The sequence below is a fragment of the Bicyclus anynana genome, chromosome 13, assembly GCF_947172395.1.
Source record: "Bicyclus anynana chromosome 13, ilBicAnyn1.1, whole genome shotgun sequence".
In the NCBI taxonomy this organism is placed as follows: domain Eukaryota; kingdom Metazoa; phylum Arthropoda; class Insecta; order Lepidoptera; family Nymphalidae; genus Bicyclus; species Bicyclus anynana.
Window position 1 is genome coordinate 7,465,818 of NC_069095.1, and position 26,094 is coordinate 7,491,911.

The window sequence follows — 26,094 nt, forward strand, 5'->3', positions numbered from 1 at the left end:
GATTGAGCTAATGCTAAATATACGGTAATTAAAATTTTTTTAGACGCAATGTGCCTTAAGTTTTTGAATATCCACCCAAGTTTCCGAATTCTGTTTGATACAAGGTCAATATGAGAATACCAAGACATACGATCATCTAATATTACACCAAGGTATTTAAAGGTGGACACCTTTTGTAAGGTCGCGCAATGACAGTTTGCATTGTCTCCTATACATGTATGTATTTTTATTTCATAATTTGGGGCTGGTTGGGAACGTTCACAGATAGAAAAGCACATATAGTTTGTTTTACCAGTATTAAGCGTTAGGAGGTTTGAATTTAGCCACCTAGCAATATTTCTGAGCCCTTTCTCAGCGTGGTAACGGACATCTTCCCAAGAGTTACCAGTAAATACAATTGTAAATACAATTTAATAACTAAAATGTAAATTACCGTATGTATTATTTCGTAAACAACTATGGCTTTTTCATTAACTAATCTTATTAATTATTTATTTAGACATTATAGGAATAAAATAAATTAATTTGTACGGTTTATGTGTGAATAGTCACTTCCTTTGATTAAAATTACCTACCAACTTTTGTATAACAAAACAAAAATTTGTTCCGTAGTCATTAAGGAACCTCAACAATATTTTGTCGAAAAAGCTAAGTAAAGCTAAAGAAGTTCCATAGTCCTAAGTAAAAATATAGCTAAAATAAGTATTTACATGATACATATTACGTTTCAATCGTAGGTATGTCCGGTTTAAAAATGACCTATATTTTGTGCACATTTTTAGACTTTATAGCATCGTAATATATAATTTATGTAATTACTTACCCAGACCATCAATAAATTAGTTTGAACAAGCGCCAAAAAGTGTAAAATTTATGTACACACGCATTATATAAAATGTTTTTACACAGTTTCCACCAATTAATCAAAGGATAGATAATATAACTTAAGGCAAAATCCCCCGTCATTCTACGTAGTCGATCCTATAGCCAAGTGGCACGTCGATATCTACGATCGCAAACGCTTCGAAAACTAAAAAAATGTATGGGGATGACATATCTTGATCACGTGAACTGTCGATAGAAAATATACTTCCTATACATTTTTCTAGTTTTCGAAGCGTTTGCGAGTTAATCAATCAATCAATCAATCAATTTTTATTTCGCCAGAATATGGTACATTTACATAGATCTTATATTATATTTAAACACATATCCTGCCATAGTTGGCGTGCAAAAGTTAACAGATCTTACAATTTAATTTACAAATTACAAATTCACAAATAATGAAAATAAAACAAAGTTCGAATTAATTAATGTTAATATAAATGTCAATATAAATGTCACTTTTATGGTCCCTATTTCAATTTTTCACTCATGTACTCATTGACGCTATAGTACAACTTTTTCATTAATAAATCAAATAATAATAAATGAATCACAGCTGTAAATATTTTCAAATGCATATGTTCAAAAGCTAAAATTTTCAGCCCTTGCTTCTAAGAACAGGTACAAAGCAAAATTACAATATCTTTTAGGCAACCTTACGCTTATGAAAACTGTAAACATGGTTAACAGACCATGCAAATAATGTAAATACCCAAAATACGTATTTTATGTTCTTATTTCGTAGCACAGACACGCCTTCCTTATCTATTATTGTGTTTATAAATAGGTCTACTTGTCCGTTTATCCTTCAGCTAAACTACAATTTTATGAAGCAAATTATATTTGTATTCAATGTTTTCCAAGGACTGATGGTTGTTTATATTTATAGTACGCACTACGCAGTTTAGTAGTATTATAAAGCTACTTCCCGGTAATAAGTTTTAGAGAAAAAGTTTCCTGAAAAATTGTCTAAACATATTCTTTTTCTTTGTCGTTACACTCTTGACAGAGTGGCCGTGGTCGTCATTTGGGTGTGGTGGCAAGCCTCACTATCCGTCGCCATTCCTGAACACGAGAGCATAATTTAGGGATTAAAAAAAAACAGTAAATATTTTTTAAGTCCTCATCCACTCACAGCATGCGCGCTTGTTACGTACTAAGATAAGATGTGCGTGCACGTCTTTGGGTAATGACATAAAATTGTGTGTTCTTTATAAGGAGGGACCCATCTAGTAGTAATATTTGAACTGATCCGTGCATCGTAGAAAATGTAAAGCTCTCGGTCGTACCCCTGACTCGTATTTTTCTCCGGTCATAACGGTATGCCGTCCCATCGGATTATGAGGGAGAGCTGGTATAGAGTGCACTTGTGTTAGATATCACACTGGTGCACTGTAATACCTGCATAGACGGCTAGTCTCAACGATGAGATTAGCCGCCGTGGTAGATATTCGGTTGGGAGGATAATAGTTAATCTAAACAACTTTTCTATGGACCAAGATAGCCCAGTGATTAGAACTTCTGCCTACAATTCGGAAGGGTGTGGGTTCGAATCCGGTCCGGGGTATGCACCTCCAACTTTTCTGTTGAGTGCATTTTAAGAAATTAAATATCACGTGTCTCAAACGGTGAAGGAAAAACATCGTGAGGAAACCTGAATACCAGAGAATTTTCTTACTCGTAATTCTCTGCGTGTGTGAAGTCTGCCAATCCGCATTGGGCCAGCGTGGTGGACTACTGGCCTAACCCCTCTCATTCTAAGAGGAGACTCAAGCTCAGCAGAGAGTCAAATGATGATGACTTTTCTAATAAGCAACTATAAAAGTAACTCTGACTGTCTGTTTGTTACTTTCTAATGCCTAAGCTTTCCAGACATTTTGAAAAATTTTGGTTCAGAGATACGAGTAAGTACTAACTAGTAGATTGAACTTTGGATACTGCACCAAGTTTAGGTACTTTGAGTTTACTTTTACGCAAATGGTTATAACTTATACAAATATTTCTAATATAAGTACTTACTCTTAATGCTAAGTAATAAATAAATAAATTGTCATAATTATTTATTCAATTGATAATTTAGTTAAGTTCAACCGCACGTATTTCTTAACACAATAAGTGTTCTGCAATATGAGGTCATGTTGACTGTTATCAGTAACAACTGCGCTAAAATTATATTTATCACACATATTTATTATGTTACCAATAGCATTATCAATATCTAGATGTATTGTATATATTACGTTATTTAAATTCATAAGCAAAGTGAAGAGAGCGAAGAGTTTCATACATTTTAAAGGAGACGTAAAACCTTTATATAATACAAGTAAATCAATACTTTCACACAAGTTCAAAGCCTTAATAGCTCAGCGGTAAACGGGTCAGACTAATCATCGAGAGGTGGTGATTCGATCCCCGCACGCTGGACTATTGTCGTACCCACACCTTACCTTACCTTATCAGCCGATATAGGCTTCCACTGCTGGACTTAGGCCTCTTGCATGGACCTCCAAGCACAAGGTTTCGAGCCGCCAGCATCCAGCGGCTCCCTGCAACTCGCTTGATATCCTCGGGGCCATTCCAGCACCTTGAGACCCCAACGTCTATCGGCTCTTCAAATTATGTGGCCTGCCCATTGCTTATTCAGCTTCGCGACTCGCTGAGCTATGTCAGTGACTTTAGTTCGTGTGCGGATCTCCTCATTCCTGATTCGATCACGCAGATAAACTTCAAGCATAGCTCACTCCATCGCCGGCTGAGTGCCTTTGGGCCTTCTAATAGGGCCCACAGTCAGCAACCAAGTGGGAAAGAAAAATTTAAAATTTAAACTACAGTCTCACTTAATTTGGTGATTCCCGGAGGAAAAAAAAAACAAGAGATTTCAGGATTTGCCGTTCGTTTATTAAGTCCCCCAACTAACTTGATACGGGGCCCCTTCAAGGCAAGCTACGCCACTGTTATTTATAAAACCAAACGACGTAATTGCTCCATACCTTACTTTACTTTTACTTTAACTCGATACTTAATTCGAAGTTAGAACACGAGCCAAATGTCATTTTATCGTAAAACAAACAGGTCACACGAATGAATATTTCATTGAAAATAAATGTTTTGTTCACAAACAATACCGTTTTATGTAAATCAAACATTTCTGGTACCTAGTAGGTACTAGGTAAGTATGTACCTACTATCGTGAACAACGAGCCGTGCCTAAGCCGTGATAGCCCAGTGGATATGATCTCTGCCTCCGATTCCGGAGGGTGTGGGTTCGAATCCGGTTCAAGGCATGCATCTCCAACTTTTCAGTTGTGTGCATTTTAAGAAATTAAATATCACGTGTCTCAATCGGTGAAGGAAAACGTGAGGAAACCTGCATACCAGAGAATTATCTTAATTCTCTGCGTGTGTGAAGTCTGCCAATCCGCATTGGGCCAGCGTGGTGGACTATTGGCCTAACCCCTCTCATTCTGAGAGGAGACTCGAGCTCAGCAGTGAGCCGAATATGGGTTGACGACGAATAGTGAACAACTGGTTTACTAAATAACCCAATGTGTTGTATTATTGTAGCTATTCTCGCTTTTCCAGCGACATCTGGTACATGTGCAAACATTTTGTTTGCAGTCATGTTTATCTTTGGCATAAAGCCAGAGTGATAGCGTAACAATAATTGTCATTATCCTTGAGGAAACATTTCCATGTCTACCGCACTTTTTTATATAGGTCGTGTTTTATTTTCAGTAATGTGGGTTCGAATCCGGGCTGTGGCATGCTCCTTCAACTTTTCAGTTGTGTGCATTTTAAGTGCAGTGAACCGAATATGGGTTGATAATGAATAAGCTATTCGTTTTCCATTCGTAACCGACTTCGTAAAAATAGGAGGAGGTTCTGAATTTATGTACTCGTATGTTTTTTTTAATGTTTGTTACATCAATATAATCGTAATTTCTTAGCCAATTTTGAAAATTCTTTTTCTGTTTGAAAGATTATAATTCCCGATTGCTCGCATTTAATTTTCATGAAAATCGGTACCCTAATTTTGTGGTAAAAAGAAAATAACGAAATTGCCCGCACTGTGTGTGGCGCTTTCGTTTACTATGCTAGAACACACTAAAAACAGAAAAATAAAATCTTTTTAACAAAACAATTCATCCGGCTTCAAAATCACAAAAATAAACTAAAATAACATCGTATGTGCTAGCTTCTGATCACTTTGAAGGCGGTGCCAACACAGTGATGCATCACTAAATCAAGCCGTTTAAATAATACAGTTTTAGGATATTCAAACAGTTCTTTTCCGTGGTTCTTTCATAAACAGCTTTAATTAATACGCCACAATACGAACTACCTACAGTAGTTAGTATTGTATCAGCTGTTTAGTAAGTTCATTGTCATATCAATATTATTGAAATGTCTCTAACCTAACCTACCAAGTTATTTACACGAGACTAAAATTCAAACAAACTTAAAATATTACGTGTCTAACTGTCTGTTTATCCGGACTAATCTCTGCCACCGCTGAACCAATTTTAATGGGACTATACTCGACGGTGGAGGATGTTATTGAACAATATTTAAGAGCGCGCAGCACGTCGGTACGATATGGATACAATTCGAAGCGCAAGCACAGTAAAGATATTACAACCAGTAGTTGGACTTCATACTAGAGGTCGAAACGCGAGCTATACCTACGCACCTTGAACATGGGGTGATCGTAGGGTGAAGACAGTCGCGACTGTGCCGCGGTGACGAACGAACGCACGGTGTATTAACAGAGTAAAGTGTATTAATAGTATTAGATTTTTTTAATTATGACCAGTAGGAAATACTGTAACGTTTTTGGATGCATGAATTTAAAATTACCCCATCCAGAGATAACTTTTTTTAAGTTACCTGGAAACTCTGAAAGGTAAGACTTTAAAATAAATTTACTTATTAGTAGGTAGGTACATAATCTTGTATTTTTAAATGGATAAGGTATTTCCTTTTATATCCAGAATAAAGGTAGGTATCTGGATTAGTAAATAAAGTAAATAGAGTAAAGGAAAGTGATTGACACGATTGAAATAGGTAGTTATACGCGGTTCATGAATCACGATACAGTAGGTACGATAAGCTTGTGTTAAAACCTCGACTGCTTGTACAATGTTTTGTGTGACTGTGCTCGGATCATTTGTGTTTTGTTACCCGACTGCGGCGAAGCCCAAAGGAGGAGTATGTGTTTGAATATTATGACTTGTTGTTGTATGCGGGCGACGGGAGGAAAGGACTGCGCGGGTGTGAAGTCGTACGCGCTGGACATCGTTACCCCCCTCCCGGACCGCGCCGACCTTCGGGAGTGTTACGAACAAATTTGCCAAGCACACATACTGATAAATGATATGTCATTAGACTCGTCTAGATAGGCCGAGTGTCACTGGGTAACTTAGTTCTTAAAAAATCAAAATGGCGGATTTTACGCGCTTTAATGTGCAAGCTCATAAAACTTTTGCTCAGCTTGGCATTGGTGACAAGAATTTTAACCGACTTCCAAAAAGGATCGTATCGTATTTACAGCGATATTTCCGTCATTTGTAAACCGTTTCTTTTTTGTTTGGATGAGTATTCTTTCAGGTTAGTCCCATTTTTTTCATGTCAGGATCTGATAATGGCATCCTAGAGAAATCTAGGGGAACTATCGTATCGTAGGGACAATTAGTGCGTTTGTTCATTGTTTCATTATCTATTTTAAATCACTACAATTTCATGAAGGTATTTATCTTTTTTTTTATTTGTTCACGTAGTGTAGAGGTAATACCTAGATGGCATCACCGAAATAAATATGTTTAAGAATACGACCAATCCTTCAAGATCAATGACGTAGTATCAGCCTTAATTAAATCAACCAATCAAAAAACACGCATTTTTATTTATCACTTCCCATTTTACTACAATTTACAAAGTATTTTATTTGTTTATATAAAAAAAGTTTATTTACAATCACAAAACTAAGTGGAAACACAAAGTTAGCAAATGTAATTAAATTTCTGCAGGCGGGCAGCCCTATGACATGTTTACGTACCGCGCGGCTGTAGGTATTTATTTCAAAAATACGGCCGAGTTACTATACTGGTTGTAATATCTTTACTGTGGCGCAAGCGAGACGCCGAATTATAACTTTCACGTGAGTGAAAAGCACGGAGCGATTGACGCGCGACGCAAATATTATGACGTGAGCGCCAAAACCATTTTTACCTAATTGCAAGTAAATTAAACAACATAACGAAAAACAAAATGGCCATGTTCAAGATATATACCTAATTTTCTATACAAAACAAAAATGTAAGAAAATAAGTTTGCTTTTCCTGAGATTGAAAGCAAAATGTGAGCAAAACATGTATTTTTCAAAAAAATAAACTATCGAGAAAAGTTTTACAAATTGTGTATTTTGTATAGTCATAACGAAGCTAACACTTTGAAATATCATTTACCCAAATATCAGGCTCCTAACTTTTCCAGAATCTGAGATCCAGAACCATTTGTAACCACCAAATTACATATTGCACACTCATAAGCTACTTTCGGATAAATTTATGCAGGTGCGGGATAATTCGTGTTCTTGCAGGATTTGAAAAACTGAATAACAATCGAAGTCACGGGCGTTCTCTAGTACTATATTATTGTGAGATTACGTAGGTCTTCTCTGTCACAAGAAAATAGAAAGTAATCAGAATTGTCGATAGTATAAATATTTTATCAGCGAATTGAGTAACGTCGCTATTATCACATCGTTCACACTCACACGTCCTATATAATGTCCAATATATTTACTTATCAAGTTATCACCTTATCGGTTATGGCTGTATGATCCCCTCATATTATGATATAACGCTAAATTATAAGCTGTACCCATTGAGTGTTTACACATAGATTGTGATAAGTTATTGATCTGTCAGCGTTTCTACTGAAATGAAATAAAAACATTTTTAAAATATTCAATGGGTTAAAATTTAAAAAAAAATCGCAACATTAAAAATGCTATATGGATTTTATATGATCTATAATCGTTTTCAAAAGCCATTGATCGTTTTTTAAGGAGGATCGGCCAGTCTTGGACCTTTTTACAACTACCTTTTTAATGCATTTGTATAATGTTGTATTTGTTGTAGGTAGGTAGTAAGTAGGGTTGTCAACACTTTTTTTAGAAAAATGTAGTATTTTTCATACTTAAACTGTAAAAAAAATACACACTAAAATAAAATATAATACACCAAAGAAAATGTATTATTTTAAAGAATAAGTAAGTAAGTAGACCTATTTGATTATTTTTATAAAAACCTAATTTACTAGCACTTCTTGCATTTTTCAAGTGCGTGTCACATGATTTTTCACGGTTAATTTAAAAATTAATGAAAATTAAGTATAAGATAAACACGTTCGGATAAGCTACACTATGCTATCTACTATACTTCTGTCGAAAATTAATATAAAAAATATAGATTTTTGCGTATAATATTATGCGTATAATATTATAATGCAGATATAATATTATAGTACAGTACTATATATTATAGTATACGGTTGGCAACCCTAGTAGTAGGTACAATCAGTGGCGTACATTTTGTGAACCTGGATTGGAGGAATTTTCCATTTTTTACAGTTTGTACGTATAGTGCTTGCAATAGTCAAAAACTTATGCACGCCACTGTATGTTGAGAATGTTCACGACTTATTAATGATTTTAAATTCTGAACCAAATTAAACAAATATACAAACAAAACAGTGCAATAATGCTTTGGTTAATCTATGTAAATTTCATATGGTAGAAAAGGAAGCAAATGTTATGTAGTTTTTATAAGTAGGTACGAGTAGGTAAGGAGGTACCAATTGCTTGAAATTTTATAATTTACCTACCTACACATAATTTGAATATATATTCTATTACATTAATTTCAATATAGTAATTTGTATAAATTATCATAATTCGATACCTATTTTAAGCTAAGACATGGGTAAAATTTACGTTTTCAATGTCAGCGACTTACGGACTAATTTTAAAACGAAATAAGTTTATCATTAAATATTTATATTACATCTTAATTCTTATTCTAAAATAATTATTTATATTCGCCAGAGCAAAAATGTAATTATTAAAATAATAACGTTTAAAAAATAAATTGTAAATTAATTTGAGAAAATTGCGATTTTATTTGATAAGAGTGAACCAAAAGTATAACTCGTGCGCATCAACTTGACACCTGGTTAAGAAACACAAATAAACAATCATAGTACACGAGCGGTGACTCAAAAATACAATTTTTTGTTGTTTTGTTTATGACAATTCATCATCATCATCATCATATCAGCCGATGGACGTCCACTGCAGGACATAGGCCTTTTGTAGGGACTTCCAAACATCACGATACTGAGCCACCTGCATCCAGCGAATCCCTGCGACTCGCTTGATGTCGTCAGTCCACCTGGTGGGGGGTCGGCCAACACTGCGCTTACTAGTGCGGGGTCGCCATTCCAGCACTTTGGGACCCCAACGTCCATCGGCTCTTCGCACTATGTGCCCCGCCCATTGCCACTTCAGCTTCGCAACTCGTTGAGCTATGTCAGTGACTTTGGTTCTTCTGCGGATCTCCTCATTTCTGATTCGATCACGCAGAGATACTCCTAACATAGCTCGTTCCATCGCCCGCTGTGTGACTCTGAGCCTTCTTATGAGGCCCATAGTTAGCGACCAAGTCTCGGAACCATAGGTCATCACTGGCAACACGCACTGTTCGAAGACTTTTGTCTTCAGGCACTGAGGAATTTCGGACGAAAAGATGTCGCGAAGTTTCCCGAATGCAGCCCAGCCGAGTTGGATTCGACGGTTCACCTCTTTCTCGAAATTGGACCTACCTAACTGGATCATATGTCCTAGGTATATGTATTCGTCTACAATTTCGAGTGCAGCGTTCTCAACTATAACTGGGTGGAGCGATACATGAGCATTACACATTATTTTTGTTATGACAATTACTAAATACGTATAGTAAATACTATTTCTACTCAAGGCCTTAAAACAAGCCTGTAACAAACGAAAATATTCGTAACACCTACGTCTGTCGATTTTGAAATAAAATCTAGCTTATTTACCTCAAATGGTCTTGGTATTCTTGCTACAGGAAAATTCTTTAGGCTCATGGGAAAACAATAATATTACGCACAAATGGCTACCGCAAAACAATCATTTATTTATGGCGCAGCAATGTTTGCATATCCCATGTGAGTTACCGACTTGCTAATTAGATGAATCCCTCTTCATTATTCATAGGGTGACCAAATATACATAATTTTATGGGATAAAAATTTAAAAGACAAATGAAAGAAATCCAAACTGTTATACGTAGGTAGTAAATGTATTGTGTTTTAACAAGTACACACTTAGAGACTTACACGTTTGTTCTTAAATGGTAGGTAGATGAGACAATTATGTTATGTATACATAGAAGGTTTCTAAATATTTATTAATTACTTATTAATTCCTAAACAAAATATGAATCTAGCTACGAAATAGCACCTATATTTTTATTGTTTAAAGAGTAGTGACCTTGATGTAAGAACTTATCTTTTCTACTGTTATCACTGTTTGGGCCTTGTACAGAATCTAATGAATGATATAAAAGGTTATTTACACAAAATAAAATTCAGTAGCTATACCTACTTGTTATATTTAATTTAAATATTTTTTCTTAGTTATTACTATATTTTGTATTTAATTGTGCCATTAGCCACTGTATCAGTAATTAATTCTGCCACAAAATAGAGAGTGCATACTTCGTACTATATTTTTGATAAGGATACGAACACTAAATTAAAGTTATATCTACTACTAGCTGACACTGCGCGGTTTCACCCGCGTAGTTCCCGTTCCCGTAGAAATACGGGGATAAAATATAGCCTATAGCCTTCCTCGATAAACGGGTTATCTAATACTGAAAGAATTTTTCAAATCGGACCAGTAGTTCCTGAGATTAGCGCGTTCAATCAAACAAACAAACGAACAAACTCTTCTGCTTTATGATGTTAGTATAGATTTCAAAACTTTCATTTACTTATTAAAACTAAAATAAATAAAATAGGACACATTATAAATCAAAGGAGAAGAAGAAATTTATTAATTAAACAGAATTTAAATGTCTTTTTTCCTCTTTTTATTTTCCTCTTTTTATAATTTCACCTATAAAGAAATTATAAAAATAGGAAAAACAAATAAAAGTTTTTTAAAGGTTAAATAGGGTTGAAGAGTTTTCTAAAAATATAAATCGGTCATCTTGACTAAAATTATTTCGTAAACTATTTAAACTAAGAATAAATAAGGAGCTAATTAGGCGTATGTATGGATTACATTTCTGATAATAATATGTAGACGTGAATGTAAAATTTCCCACGCATACAGTGTTGTTAATTAAACCGTAAACGATATAGGCACATACCAACTGCATTTTAAAAGTGAAGGGCCAATACCTGCATATCTTTCGCTGACTATTTGGTGTATAATAAATAAGGACATTCTTCGAAACATCAGATTAACACAGTTGAAAGCCTTGACCAAATTGTCGTTACAATAATTGAAATAAGAGACGCTGTGATTACGTACCGAGAAAACCTCTAGGCAATTACCTGTAAACGTCTCTCAATGAACATTCATTTAAATAGATATTGAAGATTAGACATTTTTGTTCGATTATATTTTTCTTTGTATTTTATTCTGTTTTATAATAAATACAGGTCACTGTTTTCGTTTTGTTTTTTTTTCATATTTCACCCCCAAAACTACAAATCAAATTGTCAGATATTCCTCTTGTCGGAGATAAAAATGTCGGATATAGAACACAATGTTATGTTATCACTTAAATGTGTGTTTATTAAATTTTAAAAAATAAATTGGATTGGCAGACTTCACACACACAGAGAATTAAGATAATTCTCTGGTATGCATGTTTCCTCACGATGTTTACCTTCACCGATTGAGACACGTGATATTTAATTTCTTAAAATGCACACAACTGAAAAGTTAGAGGTGCATGCCCCGGACCGGATTCGAACCCACACCCTCCGGAATCGGAGGCACACATGAGATTAAAAACAATGGTTCTTAGTTCGTAATTTACGAAAAATAACCAATTTAACGGATTTGAATTGACAGTTTTATTTCCCAAAAGTTAAAAAAAGCAAATCGTTTTTGTAACGTATATACGTAGTTAGTAATTTACGAAAAATGTTAAAAAAAAGTAAATCGTTTCTGTAACGTGCGCAATTAATTTACGCTCATAATAAACGTTTCCTTTAAACAATTTCAGGGGATTTCGGGCGCTATCAAGGTTTCCAATTCTTCCTTCACATCCTGGCGGCGCTGACGGCAGGCCTGCATATGCTCTCCCTGGTGACCGTCGCCGCAGTACCAGAACACAGGTACGATGACAGATTTCAGAACATGGTGCAATTTCAGTCGTACATTATCCTCTTAACTTTATAGTAATATGTTTATGTGTCTTCTTCTTTTCATAAGATTCTTTGTGAAAAGCGAGAAGTATAAACATATTTTCTTCACATTCCTCTATTTTTTTGACTTGTCTTTTTATTATTTTTCACATTTTTTTTTGTATTGGAGGGTTGTGTACTATTGAATAGGCACCAATATTACGAATTACGATATTTAGTCATAAAAAATTGCATCCAATATAAGAAACTTGAAAAATTTTAACATTGATACTCAACACAATTTCCACGTTTATCATTATTATTTAAATCTTTAAAGCTTTTAATTTTAAAAGCTTTGTTATTAGTACAAAACAAGCCAAGACTTACTTGGTTTTTGGATGTGATTATTTTCGTAAATAATACGAGGTTTTCTCATTTTTATTAATTTTTATATTCGGCGTTATTAATATTTTGGTGCAATAGTAGATACATGCAAGGTTTTCGATAAAGTATTTGAATATTTGGAGCAAATGGAATAAAGGTCTGAATTGCTGAAGCGTTTACTGCCGATTGACAACGGAAAACACACTATTTTTGGTGTAAAATTCCTTAGAAATGGGTCAAGCTAACGAACGCTGGGAATTATTTTTATATCACTGTTGCAGCGTGGCGAGTGGCGACAGAGTGCTCTACCTATGTTCTAAATTAAAACGCAATTAAACTAGATTCGTGAATATCAGATCAGTGACAAGTTTTTTAATAATGAAGTGAAGATATTATTTACTTATTCTATGATTTTAATAACTCTTCATAAATGAAACAGTCTTATATTACGAACTATTTATTTCATTAATAGAGAGATTTATTTGTGAACATGTCGTTGTATTCTTAATGTCTAATTTACACATTTCATTTGAAATTGCCCTAAATAGGTTTTTCAAATCCTTTTTTTCTGTCCTTTCTTATATTAGGTTAATGATTACCATTTTAACATGTGGCTTGAGGATTCATCGGGTCACATTTAATGGATATTTTTACACTAGGTAAATAATTATGATCAAGGTTAACTTTTGTTGAACTTGAAATTGTCAGCTTTATTTGATATTTAAACTATTATTAGTTCGAAAGAGTCAGAAGCCTTGCAATAAGACAAAAAGCCACAAGAAAAAATAGAATCTGAATTTTTAAATGATGACGTTTGTGTATTATCCACTAAATAATTGCATCACTTTGTTAAAGTTTTAGAACATTATTTTCGTGTATAGTATGAGAAAAGCTCGTGTTTTTGCGATCCAATAATTAAATAGAGACACTAAAATGGAAGTCAATCCGCATTGCGTTTTGACACCAAAATACCTGGTAGGTATTATAATATATAACTTTATCATTATTTTTTATTTTATAAACACCAAAAAGTGTTCACTTTTATTTTATTTACACACTAAGGTGATTATAGTAACATCTCGCTGACTTGTGACTTTTGGTGATCTATTATTTTGGACACGGGTAAAAGAAAGCCAACTAGGCGACTGATTTTGTGGATTTCAATAAATGAAAGCTAAAAACTACATTTGACATTGTACGATATATTTATTTTGAATGTGAAATCGGTTTAATTTTTTCAAGAAACATCAAGATTAAAAATCATTTTAATAAAAAATCAAAAAGTTCAGGTCTACCCCCGATATTTTGTGCACGAGTTTTATGATCGAAGAATAGTGCAAAATATAAAAACCAATTTCTAAATCAATGCAGTAGCTCTCTTATAAAAAAGAGCTCTTTCAGCATTTTATTAAATTATGGCTCAATGCCAAAAGCAAGAACACGTTTTTAAAGTGCAGCTTTTTGTTTAAACGAGTATGGACTAAAGGCATTTTCGTTAAATTCGATGTACCTATTTAATTGGACCATAATTATTATTATAAATAATAAATTATTTTGTATTACATCTACCTCATGTATTTATCGCTTTAATTTAATTTTAGTAAACAAATACCGATCAATTCTTTTATCTATAAAACATAGTAAAGCTCGGCCCACCAGAAATGAATACCTACTAATTTTGTTTGAACATGATATTTATAATTTTTTCCTTATATCTAATACATAAAATAATGCTTATATTTTACAAGGAAGTTTGTGTGTGGGGTTTGTGTAAGGATGTGGGTGGTTGTTTTTGCTTCAGATATATCCTGGAATAAATTTATTATACACGCATGCGCATGGGAGATTATGACTAAACTGGGGGTATTTTTAAATAAAAAAAAATATATATTACTTTGGAAATTACTTTGTCAAAGTCCTTTAATTCCATTTGTTTTTTAATGAACTCTATGTATATAATGTGTATTATTTTATTTATATGCCGCTATATATTTGTTTTCAATATATACGTGTAACATGTACAATGGAACGTTTTGGACTCGTAATTGAGGACCTACACAGCTACTACTTGAATTTCACGTAACTACAAATAACGACGATTATACTTCAATTGTTTCTTTACTCGTAACTAAGTACAGTCAAGAGAATGTATCTAATGACTTTTTGGCAATTTTCTAAATCACTATGTTTCGATTATTATTATTTATAGTGTTCGTACATTCTCCTATGATTTTTATTATCGTTAGGTACCTAATTATTAAAGTTAAGTAGACTTTTATTTTATTGATATGCTTTTTTGTCTTTTGTTTTGCTGTTTTTTTATATAATTCGCTTTTAACAAATATTTTTAATAGGGTTTATAACAAATGATATCTACAGTTGAAACGCTTTTCGGGTCGCAGGTTAAAGCCAAGTGATAAATGGTGCGGACTGCTATACTAGAAGTAAGTATAACATTTTACTATAAATAAACTACTTACACACAATTTGGTTATGGATACAACAAAAAGCTTTACATATATTAATACCATAAGATTTTTTAATTAACCATGAGCATTCCAAAATCGATTCTATATTAAAATTTAATACATTTTTGCAATGGTTCCTTGAGTTTATAAACCTCCAAGATGCATGAAAATTAACCCAGGTATGATTTGGAATGCTATGCATGCACGTTTGGTTTTTGAAAAATAGAGTATTTTCGAAACAATCTTGGGTGTGGTTTCTGGTTCACACAATTTAACATTTTTAATGTTATTCAACAAAAACAGTTAATGCGGCTAGGTGGAAATATCATTACCTACATGAATCCAAAAGTAGTGCAAGTAGAAGCAATATTAGACCTAGTAGGTAGGCATTTATATGACGCGAAATATATGTATGCGCTATTCAAAAAATATTTTATCGTAAATGTGACATTTATGTTCCCGAGGATTAATAACAATTTACATTTTTGTATTTCAGGTGCGCGATAAACGGAGTAGACAGTTCGAACCACACAGAGCTATGGACGTCCGAATTAGTTACTAATGCAATCCCATTAAACATCCATGGAAAGTTAGACTCTTGTAAAAAGTATGGAGAAAACAACACAATAGTAGAGTGTGATACTTGGGTTTATAATACCGATTATTTTTCATCATCTAGAGGAATTGAATGGGATTTTGTGTGCAGTCGACGTTGGATGGGTGCCATTGCCCAAACAGCGTATATGTTTGGCGTTGTTGTAGGTTCCATTGTCCTTGGCCGGCTGTGTGATAGACATGGTAGAAAGACCACGTTTGTTTTGTCTAGCGTCTTTCAAATAATATTCGGAACAACGGTTGCCTTTGCAACAGATTATTATACATTTATTGTTATAAGGTTCTTATACGGAATTTTTGGATCCGGCTCTTATATAGCTGGATTTGTACTTACGATGGAGCTGGTTGGACCTAGACGTCGTACTATTTGTGGAGTAACTTTCCAAATTATGTTCGCAGTTGGAATAATGGTTTTGGCAGCATGGGGATATTTCGTTGATAACAGATTTTATTTGCAAATCATATATGGTCTGCACGCTGTTATACTAGTGCCACATTGGTTTTTAATGGACGAATCGCCGAGATGGCTTTGGTCACAAGGCCGAGCGCGTGAATCAGTTGCCATTATAGAAAAAGCTTTAAAGATGAATAGATCCACGGAAACTGTGGAAACATCGGTGCTAGTCTCTCAGTGTAAAGTTACTTGTGCTAAATATTCAGATGAACAATCAAGTGGAACGTGTGATCTGTTTAAAACTCGTAATATGTTAAAGAAAACCTTTATCATATGTGGTTGTTGGTTCGCTAATTCTGTAGTATATTATGGACTGTCGTTAAACACTGGAAAACTTAATGGAAATCCTTATTTCATAACATTCCTCATGGGCGTTGTGGAGTTGCCAAGTTATGTTATAATTATGTATTATTTGGATCGAGTTGGACACAGGGCTCTCATAAGCGTGATGATGTTATTGGGTGGAATCTCTTGTTTGGTTGTAGTGGCTCTTCCTCATGGATCTACTTCTGCAACAGGGGTCGTGATGGTTGGCAAGATGTTTATATCCGGCTCTTATTCTATTATATATAAATATTCAGCAGAATTATTTCCTACAGTGGTGCGAAGTTCAGGTGTTGGATTAGGTAGTATGAGTGCAAGCATATCTGGAGCATTGACTCCTTTAATCAGTCTGCTGGATTCACTGAACCCGAAGATTCCTACTATAATTTTTGCATTTTTGGCTCTATTATCTGGGTTTTCTACTTTCTTTTTACCTGAAACTGTAGGTCGCACTCTGCCACAATCTATTGAAGATGGTGAGAAATTTGGTGTAGGTGACACTTGTTTTACCAACTGCAGTGGTAGACGAATGAGCAACACTTCCGAAGATCTTCCTGAAACTATGATTCCTTTAGATTTAACGGTAAAGAAATCGTAATCACAAAACCGAATTTATAAAAGTGGACAATGTAATAAACATTTCAAGAATAACAACGTATTGTACAAGGTTAAAAGATTAACAATAATGTAAAATAAATAAGAATTGCAGATATTTATTTAAGTTCGCTATCTAAAATATATATGAAAATCTTTATTAACAAGGTGCAAATTCTTAAAATCTCTAAGTTTCCAAAAATTACGATATATTTCTAAAAAGTACCTACGTACTAAAAATTTACTACGTACTAGACATTCAATATAATTAATTAAAAAAATTTCATTATTTATAAGAAAGTGAGCGTTATTTGCAGCACTAACAGGTTAAGATTGATGACAAAACATCAAACAAGTATGTCATTGTAAGATTAGATTATCTGAAACTAAATCTAACTTCCTGTGTTACTTCATTTATCCAAAAGAGTCAAATGATTTAGATTAATAACTAAAACAGTTACACTTACTTTAAGTACGTAGCTAAAGAAAAGCTAATTGTGTGACTGAATAAAACTAGAAATCAAAGGTAAATCGAAATATCGTTGATAATTCATAACCGATCATAACATGAACATGAGAGATTTCTTCGAAATATTTTTTTTTAAGTTTTGTTTAAAAACTTAAAAAAAAATATTTCATAAATGATGATGATTTCATTCAAAAAATATGAACATTGATATTAAAATTTCAACAATTCAGCATAACATGGGAAAATTTTCTTCTTCATTTTTTCATTTCTAGCTCTACCTTTCTTAGTTAGCATTTAAGTTTTAATTTAGTTTTATGTGACTAGTCAAATTTCATTTGAAACATTAGACTGGATGATAGTTTTAGTTAGAGATAAGAAAGCAAAATTTTACGTAAGTATCCGCAAATGTTTTTGCATTGTTTAAAAGAAAAAGGTAAGGGTTACGGTTAAAAATTAAAAAGGTTTAACAGATGTTGTTGTCAGAGAGGTGGAAAATCATTTGATAGATTGTCTGATAGAATTTGGTAGTTGCATGCGAATTAAAATAGTAAATAGATTTTAATGAATAATGAGAAGTTGTGTACACTTCTCATAAATTGTGACTTCTTTTTATCCAATATTATACGACAATTTGATATCTTAAATTAATTAAATTAGACTGTTTTATAAGAATATATTTTGTTATAAAATTGAACTGCCTTTAAGTACTGACATCTATGCTCCTTTTTGAGGAATTAGATATACTTAGATATATATACGTAAGATTAATTATAAGAATTAACCTAGTCTTTAATTTGTGGAAGTTTAAAACTGAAACAAGGTAATATTGTCTAATGTGACACTGCCAAATATTGTAGTCAACTCCTACTTACTGGAGGATGTAAAATGTTTTATCTAATTTTAATGATTGTATTTGATTGTTGAATCAATTCTTATTAAAGTACAAGTTCTGGAAATAAACAGCATAATATTATGTTAATAAAGATGTATCCCTGAAATGTATACAGGTATCGTTTCAAATCGGTGCATTGATTTTCTTTAAAATTTAAAATGCTTCTGCTCAGACTACTTTGGCCTTTATACTAACTTTATGATTTTGTAATCCTATAATTTTTCCCTGTATTACATTATTTTTTAGGGTTACATAATTTATTTGCTTCTCTTACATTATAAAATACCGGTTTTTTAAAACTGCTAATAATGTAGAACTTCAACAAAACGTCTTTTGTTTTTGGGATTTACTAGTTTGTAGGAAACTATTTACTATAGTTCATGCGGACTAACATGACACCCGGCTCGAATAATATTTGTACAGCTTTTGTATGGAAGTGTTTGGTAGCCAAGTGTCAAGTTAACGCGCACGGGTTATAACCAGTAAGTCCTAGTTACGTGCTTACATCGATAGAAAATCTACCACAAAGTCTGACAACCGGAAGTTAGTTTATTCAAACACGGCTATACGCAACCTTGAAAACTGATTGAACCTCCGTGACATTGTTAAAATTTTGCGTAGCTGTGTAAAACTAAACTTAATCAATGAGTATAAAATTTCCAAGTCGGAGAATTCACAACAAGATGTGAAAGTATCTACTAAATTAAACCTTTTGGTGTTATTTCTTCAATATTTATTCGTTTATTGACCTATCAATAAATAAATGGAATCCTATGATAATTTTGTGGTTGTCTAACTTTTGTTTGTTAGATATTTGTCCTAGTAGGTCCCTTTTTTAATATTGTTACAATACATATTAGAATTGTGCACTAAATTATAAATAAGATAATATTAAATAAATACGTAAATTGATCAATGAAAAAATAAATCCTCTTATTTTTATCAATCAGACTGCGATGCACCAAAATGGTCCGATCGGCCGTTTTATCATTTATTATGATATATTTATACATTAATTTTAGAAGTAATTAGTTTAATTAGATATATATTTACAGTTTTAAAATTTTTGACAACGGTTTTGTATTTTTTGGAATAATTAAATACCAAGTATATCTAAATGTCGTGTTTTATTTTTGTGTTGCCCTTTTCATCCTATTTTTTTTATAGTCAATATTAATTCTTCTATAGATAGTAGGTACGAGGTAGATATTAATAAATAATAGTGTATAAATAAATAATATAAAAAAAATAATATAAATTTGTTACTTTTTTCTTATTAAAAGTATTTAAAGCGAACCCAAGTGACTTCGTCCTAATATTAGTTTTTCAAAATTATTAGAATTTCAAATTATTTGAACCCAATACTTGTTCTATAATAAGTATTCTGTGACAATACTGAGGGGCATGATGTCTGTAACTTCTGAACAATACCGACAACTTGGAAGTTTTTACGGGTCAATTTTTAAATTATCTTCTTCGTAATAAAAAATAATGTAAACTTCTTTCTAATGAATCTACCTAAGTATGTAAGTGAAATCAGACTACTCATTAGTGAGATAAAACTAAATAGACATTTCCACTTTATCCCCTTTCGAGGTAAGCTAAAAGAGGTAAAGTTTGTGAGGTTGCAGCCTGCAGGTGGTAATCTCTCGATGTACTGAACGATTTTGAAAATCCTTTTTCAATAGAAAGCTATATAATTACATAGTTTATTAAGCAGCTAGGCTAAGTAGTTATATGTCAATCTATACACAGCCTTTCTTGATGTTTACCAACAAACAAATTAGAAATGAAGGTAGAAAACGCATGTCATTTCATGACTTATTTATTTTAATTATGTATGGTTTGTTTATAGAATGTTAACATATAGCTGTAGTATTATTGCTGTTTCTTTCGAAAAAAATCTTTACGTAAAAATATAATAGGAAAATTATTGTTAATTTTAAGATTGGTAGAATGCAATCTAATAAAATATAATTAATTAAACACGAGTAGGTATTATTGTTAGTTATATAATGTGGTGTAGAGTTTGTGTATTCAAAGTCTAAGAAGTCAAGTGATAATAATTACGTGTTCATAAATCTATTTAGCAATTATAATAGCTCTAAAGATATTCAAACCAGATTTCCCTTTTTGTTTTCAGATTTTGTTTAAAGATAAAAATATGAACAGCCTAATTAAATTATTATGAATAGAAGAAGAAGCTTGTACCTTGTTATTTAATAATTATTACAAGAGTAACCAATCCACAGAAATAAAAAAATAATAAAAAAATTTTAATCACAAAATATTTTATAGATTATTTTTCATTTTCAGGTGCTGGATTGACGGAGTAGACAGTAATGAAACCATCGCAGCGTGGAATTCTTCCGAAATATTAAAAGCTATACCGCGTACAGAAACAGGCGCCTTGGACAACTGTTTGATGTACAATGAGTTGAACGAAAAGATACCTTGCGAAAAATGGGTATTCGATTCAAGATACAGAACATCTTCTCGTGCCATTGAATGGAACCTTGTCTGCGACCAAAGGTGGAGAGGTGCAATCGCTCAAACTGTTTATATGTTAGGTGTTTTCACCGGTGCAGTGTTTTTAGGAGGGTTAGCCGATAAAGTTGGTCGTAAAACTGTTTTCTGCTGGTCTGGTGTGCTTCAGTTAATATTGGGTGTTCTTGTCTCATTCATACCAGAATATTGGTCGTTTTTAGGTGTCCTATTTTTCTATGCCATTTTTGGATCCGCCGGGGCATATATACCAGCATTTGTTTTAACTATGGAAATTGTTGGGGCAAGTAAAAGAACGGCATGTGGAGTCGCTTTTCAATGTGCTTTCGCGTTTGGTATCATGCTAGTAGCTGGTTGGGGCGCTATCATTGACGATAGACAAATCCTTCAAGTCGTGTACGGATTGCACGGTCTTCTTCTAATTCCACATATATGGATCATGGATGAATCGCCACGTTGGCTTTGGGCACAAGGAAGACCTAAAGAGGCTGTAGATATCGTTCAAAAGGGTTTAAAGTGCAATGGATCCGATGAAGTATTAGATAGAGCTGAGTTAGTATCTAAGGGGAAAATAGAATCCTCCAAAGTTACTGAAGAGCAGCAGCCGTCTGCCAGCACATTAGATCTCTTTAAGACACCTAATCTCCGTAATAAAACTTTAAATATTTGCTTATGTTGGTTTGCTAACTCTTTAGTATATTACGGGCTTACACTAAGTACTGGTAAACTTGAGGGAAATCCGTATCTTATCACAGCTGTTTTCGGTTTGGTTGAACTTCCAAGTTATGCAGCAGTTATATATTTCCTGGATATTTGGGGCCGTAGAGCGCTCATTTGTTCTATGATGATTATAGGCGGGAGTGCATGTATTATTGCAGCTTTTATCCCCACCGGCACTATTATTTCAACCGTTGTGGTTATAGCAGGCAAATTATTTATAGCTGGTTCGTTTGCTATTGTATATAACTATTCTGCAGAATTGTTCCCTACCGTAGTGCGGAACTCTGCTATAGGTTTAGGTTCTATGTGTGCTCGATTATCTGGTGCATTGACACCTTTAATTACTTTGCTAGATTCTTTTAACCCTAAAATTCCTGCAGTAACTTTTGGACTAGTCGCTCTAGTTTCCGGATTTCTGTGTTGTTTCTTACCAGAGACTATGAATCAACCAATGCCACAATCCATACTAGATGGAGAGAACTTTGGAAAAGGTGACACTTGTTTCAAAATTTGTGTTGGAAAGTCAGAAAATGTAGATGTATATACCGTTGAAGATAAAGCGGCTGAAGTAATGGTTCCTTTGGATGATGTTGAAAAGAAAGCGTAGGTAAAAACAATTATACATAACAAAACAAATATTTACAATAAAACAAGACGATATTAATTCCGTCCGATTACAATAATTAATTACCTATATCGCTTTACACTGCCTTATAATAAAGTGCCGAGATGATTTTAGTCGCTTATCTAAAAATGTTTGCCGGATATGCCTTCTAATGATAATAAAATATTTGTGTAATTCCAATTATAAGATTAGGCCTTGGTTGATAATATTTTTATCATACGAATAAAGATTATTTAAAGTAGATAGTTCCCAAAGGAGGAACTCTACAATTTATACTCGGCAAAATTTATAGTACAATATTAGCTAGTCTTTATTGAAATGTATTTCTTAGAACAAAAATAAGGCTTCGTATGATAAAAATAATATAGACAAAGTTGTACAAGATTTGTATAGAAAATAATATTTATCAAACAGAATTTCAGATACTTTTTGAAAAATAGACAAAAATATATTAAATGAAGAATGGGGTTGAATGAATCAAATTACAGATTTATAGCGAGAAACAAATGTATATAAATTTAAGAAAACTAAAAATGTAATTTAAGATAATAACATTATGTATTAGAAAAAAAGGATACTTGAAATTTATGAAAATGAAATTACGATTAATGATCAGAGATTATTTTGGTACCTATATTTATAGTCATAGATAGATGCCTAATATCATGAATTGTAGTAATCTGTGATAATATAATACGAGTATATGAATATCAACCTCACAAAAATGCAGTACAAATTTAAACAAGTTTATATAATTAATTTGTATCTAGATCGACCGGTTTTATTTAAATAATTTTATTTTTAAACATTTGGATGCCAGTCAGGTATAGACACCAACATGAAAGTTGAACCAAAATAACATTGTCTGCGCAGGCACAATTATTAAAAACAATAGTTTTAGACGTTTGCTCCGTGGTTTTCTGGTACATTAAAGATGTCAAGTTTTTAAAAATTTCGTACGCGATGATAATGGCGCGATGGCGCATAGTTCAACTTACAGGGCGTTTACTATACCAATCTAAAATACCTTCCTTATATTTAGATTCTAGATTTTATTCTTGAAACAACATTTAGATAACCCTTTCACGTAATTATTTTTATCATATATATTGTGACTATGTCTGTTTATGTATGTACCTACTATGTTTCAAGTAGTTCTTCTTTTTTTGGATTTGCCTGATGATTTTTATCGTGATTCACTCTGGCTAATGTTATTTTATTACTGTTTGTTTGTGTTTGTTTGTTGTTATTGTATTATTAGGTGTTTGCTTGTCTGTGGAGATTATTAGAGTTACAACTCTACGATTGTTACATTAATTATTAGATATTGATTAGATTTCTGCGAATTATAAGAAATATTAATATGAGGATATAATAAGCTCAATTTGCACGTGAAGTTTGCATGTATTTTAAGTTATTTATAATTAAATGTCTATTTTGATTATTCATTTTTATTTTAAATAATCAATATTTGAATATTAATTTCCAAATAGCAATCCATTATTAGATACGAGTAGGTAATTCGTCTACGTTGAATTAAGGTTTATCTATAAGGTACTAGGTAACTAATATAGAGGTAAAGTTTGTGGTATTATAGAGGGTAATCTCTGGATCTACAGAACCGATTTTGAAAATTATTTTACCACTAGAAAGCCACGTTATTTTTGAGTGTCACAGGCTACGTTTTATTCTTGTATTCTCACGGGAGCAGGAACTACGCAAGTCAAACCGCAGGGCGTAGTCTCAAATATTTTAACGTGATAGGCATGTGATGATGATGAGAAACTATGAGATGGCCTAAGTATCTTTCTCCGTGAGTTAATGCAAATTTAATTTATGTTTAAGAGTACATTTGTTTATAAATTATATTATGTATACGTCTAGATTATATAAGTTCCTATAGCTAATGTGATAAAATAAAAATAATTCCAAACAAAGTATAAGTATATTGTATAAATTACCTACCTACAGGCCTACAGGGTAACTTAATTTTCAATTTATTTAATTTTCCAATTTGTTTAAATTGTTGCAACCTCTGCGGTAATATTTATTTTAAAAGCTTCAACAGCTCTATAATTAGTTATTAGTTTGGATTAAAGAATCTGAGGATAAAGGTTCGATAGCCACCCGCTGTAGGTGCCTACTATTGTCGTATTCCCTCCATCTATTTAGAGGGTAAGGGGAATATAAGTCCCATGTAAAAAATAAAGTTAATATTCTTTTTTCATATTTGCAACCTGTCTATAAATATAATTTAGGTAAATAAATAAACTTATTATGTAAAAATAAATGACCAAAAACCTTGTGTAGCCTAAAAAAATATTGTATCAATTTTGAAATGCCAATAATTAACAATAAAATTGAACATTAAATAAAAATTACTGACTTTTGGCGGGTATTTAAAGAAACTAAATCATATGTTTTCTGTGACAAAACGACGAAGTTTTTGAGGCGCGAATTCACGCGAAAACCCTAGCGCGAATTCACGGTTTTCGCGTGAATTCACGCCTCAATCGAGATCGACCACGTCTACCTTTACCTTACAGTTAGCGTTTCAAATGTTTTACATTTGTAGGTAGGTACATAATACATATATCTACAATAAATATCCATAGGTATTTTGGTTTCTCTATATCTAATTAGTTAAATCTATTTACATTAATCTTATATCTATAGCTACAAAATATACCTACTCGTAGTAACTAGTATCTCTCTGCAGGTAGGCAATAAGTGGTCTAATGGAAATTACAGAATTTACCCACAAATAGGTAAATCCTTATATGCTCGTGAAATGTCCTGTTTGCCTTGTACCCTAGTGTTTAGGAAGATTGCTGTGAGTACTTATGTATAGCCTGGGCCTTACTACAAACCTTTTAAAAATTAGCATGTTATCTGTCAATCTTATTTAAGGGCGTAAGTAATGTTACTTCAGTAAGTGGTAACTACGAAATAAGTGAATGATATTGGTTGATGACGTCAAAAATCACCATACAAAACAATCCTGTGATAAGCTTATAATGTCCCTTCGAAACATTATGGAATCGACACGGATTTAAGAACTTTTGATAAGGTTCCTGTCTATAAACAAACGCAATGTTGCGGATAAAAAGGGAACTAACATTAGGACTTCGAAGACCGCTAAAAATACACCGCGCCCCAATCCGGGTTCTTGTTTCTGGTTAGGCTAAAGTCTAATAGTTAGAACTATAGGAATACGTTTAAATATTTTAAGTTATAGGTATTAACATAAACTAAATAGATTAAATAGATGGATAATTGTTATGTTTATCAAATATATTTTTGCAATAAAATAATGATAAATAGTAAACCATTTATTTTTCAATCCTTCATTAACCATTTGTAATATCCAACTAAATAGATAAATAAACTAGACTACATTAACCACTTTCTAGCGTTCTGGTGCGATGTGTAGAAACCGAAAGGGGTGTGGATTTTCATCCTTCTAACAAGTTAGCCTGCTTCCATCTTAGATACCACATCATCACTTACCATCCGGAGAGATTGTAGTCAAGGATTAACTTGTATAGAATAAAAAAGTAGATACCCATTAGGGAATGAAGGGACCAAAAACATCAACAGATTATTTTAGTTACCAGACGGTTAAACCGATAATAATTTTTAATCGAAATGTGATTTTTGGAAAAGGTTTTCAAGCGAAGGCTTAAACAGCATTTTTCTTTACGATAAAAT

General features: G+C 32.8%; 2 protein-coding genes across 3 annotated transcripts in view; both read left to right on the top strand.

The window, feature by feature from the left end:
* LOC112043098 (organic cation transporter protein) overlaps positions 1-25,711 on the top strand; it is a 30,721-nt gene extending 5,010 nt beyond the window's left edge. Inside the window, exons 2-3 of one of the 2 annotated variants that reach the window (XM_024078371.2) lie at positions 12,213-12,324; positions 20,850-25,711. In XM_024078371.2, the coding sequence (XP_023934139.2) occupies positions 12,213-12,324; positions 20,850-22,365 (1,628 nt within the window). In that variant the 3' untranslated portion in view covers positions 22,366-25,711. Of the gene's footprint in view, positions 1-12,212; positions 12,325-15,681; positions 19,652-20,849 lie in introns of those variants that run through there. The other variant, XM_024078372.2, reaches the window with a different exon arrangement.
* The window catches only part of LOC112043087 (ATP synthase subunit O, mitochondrial), a 385,841-nt gene that overhangs the window by 334,007 nt on the left and 25,740 nt on the right, over positions 1-26,094 (top strand). The window lies entirely within an intron of this gene.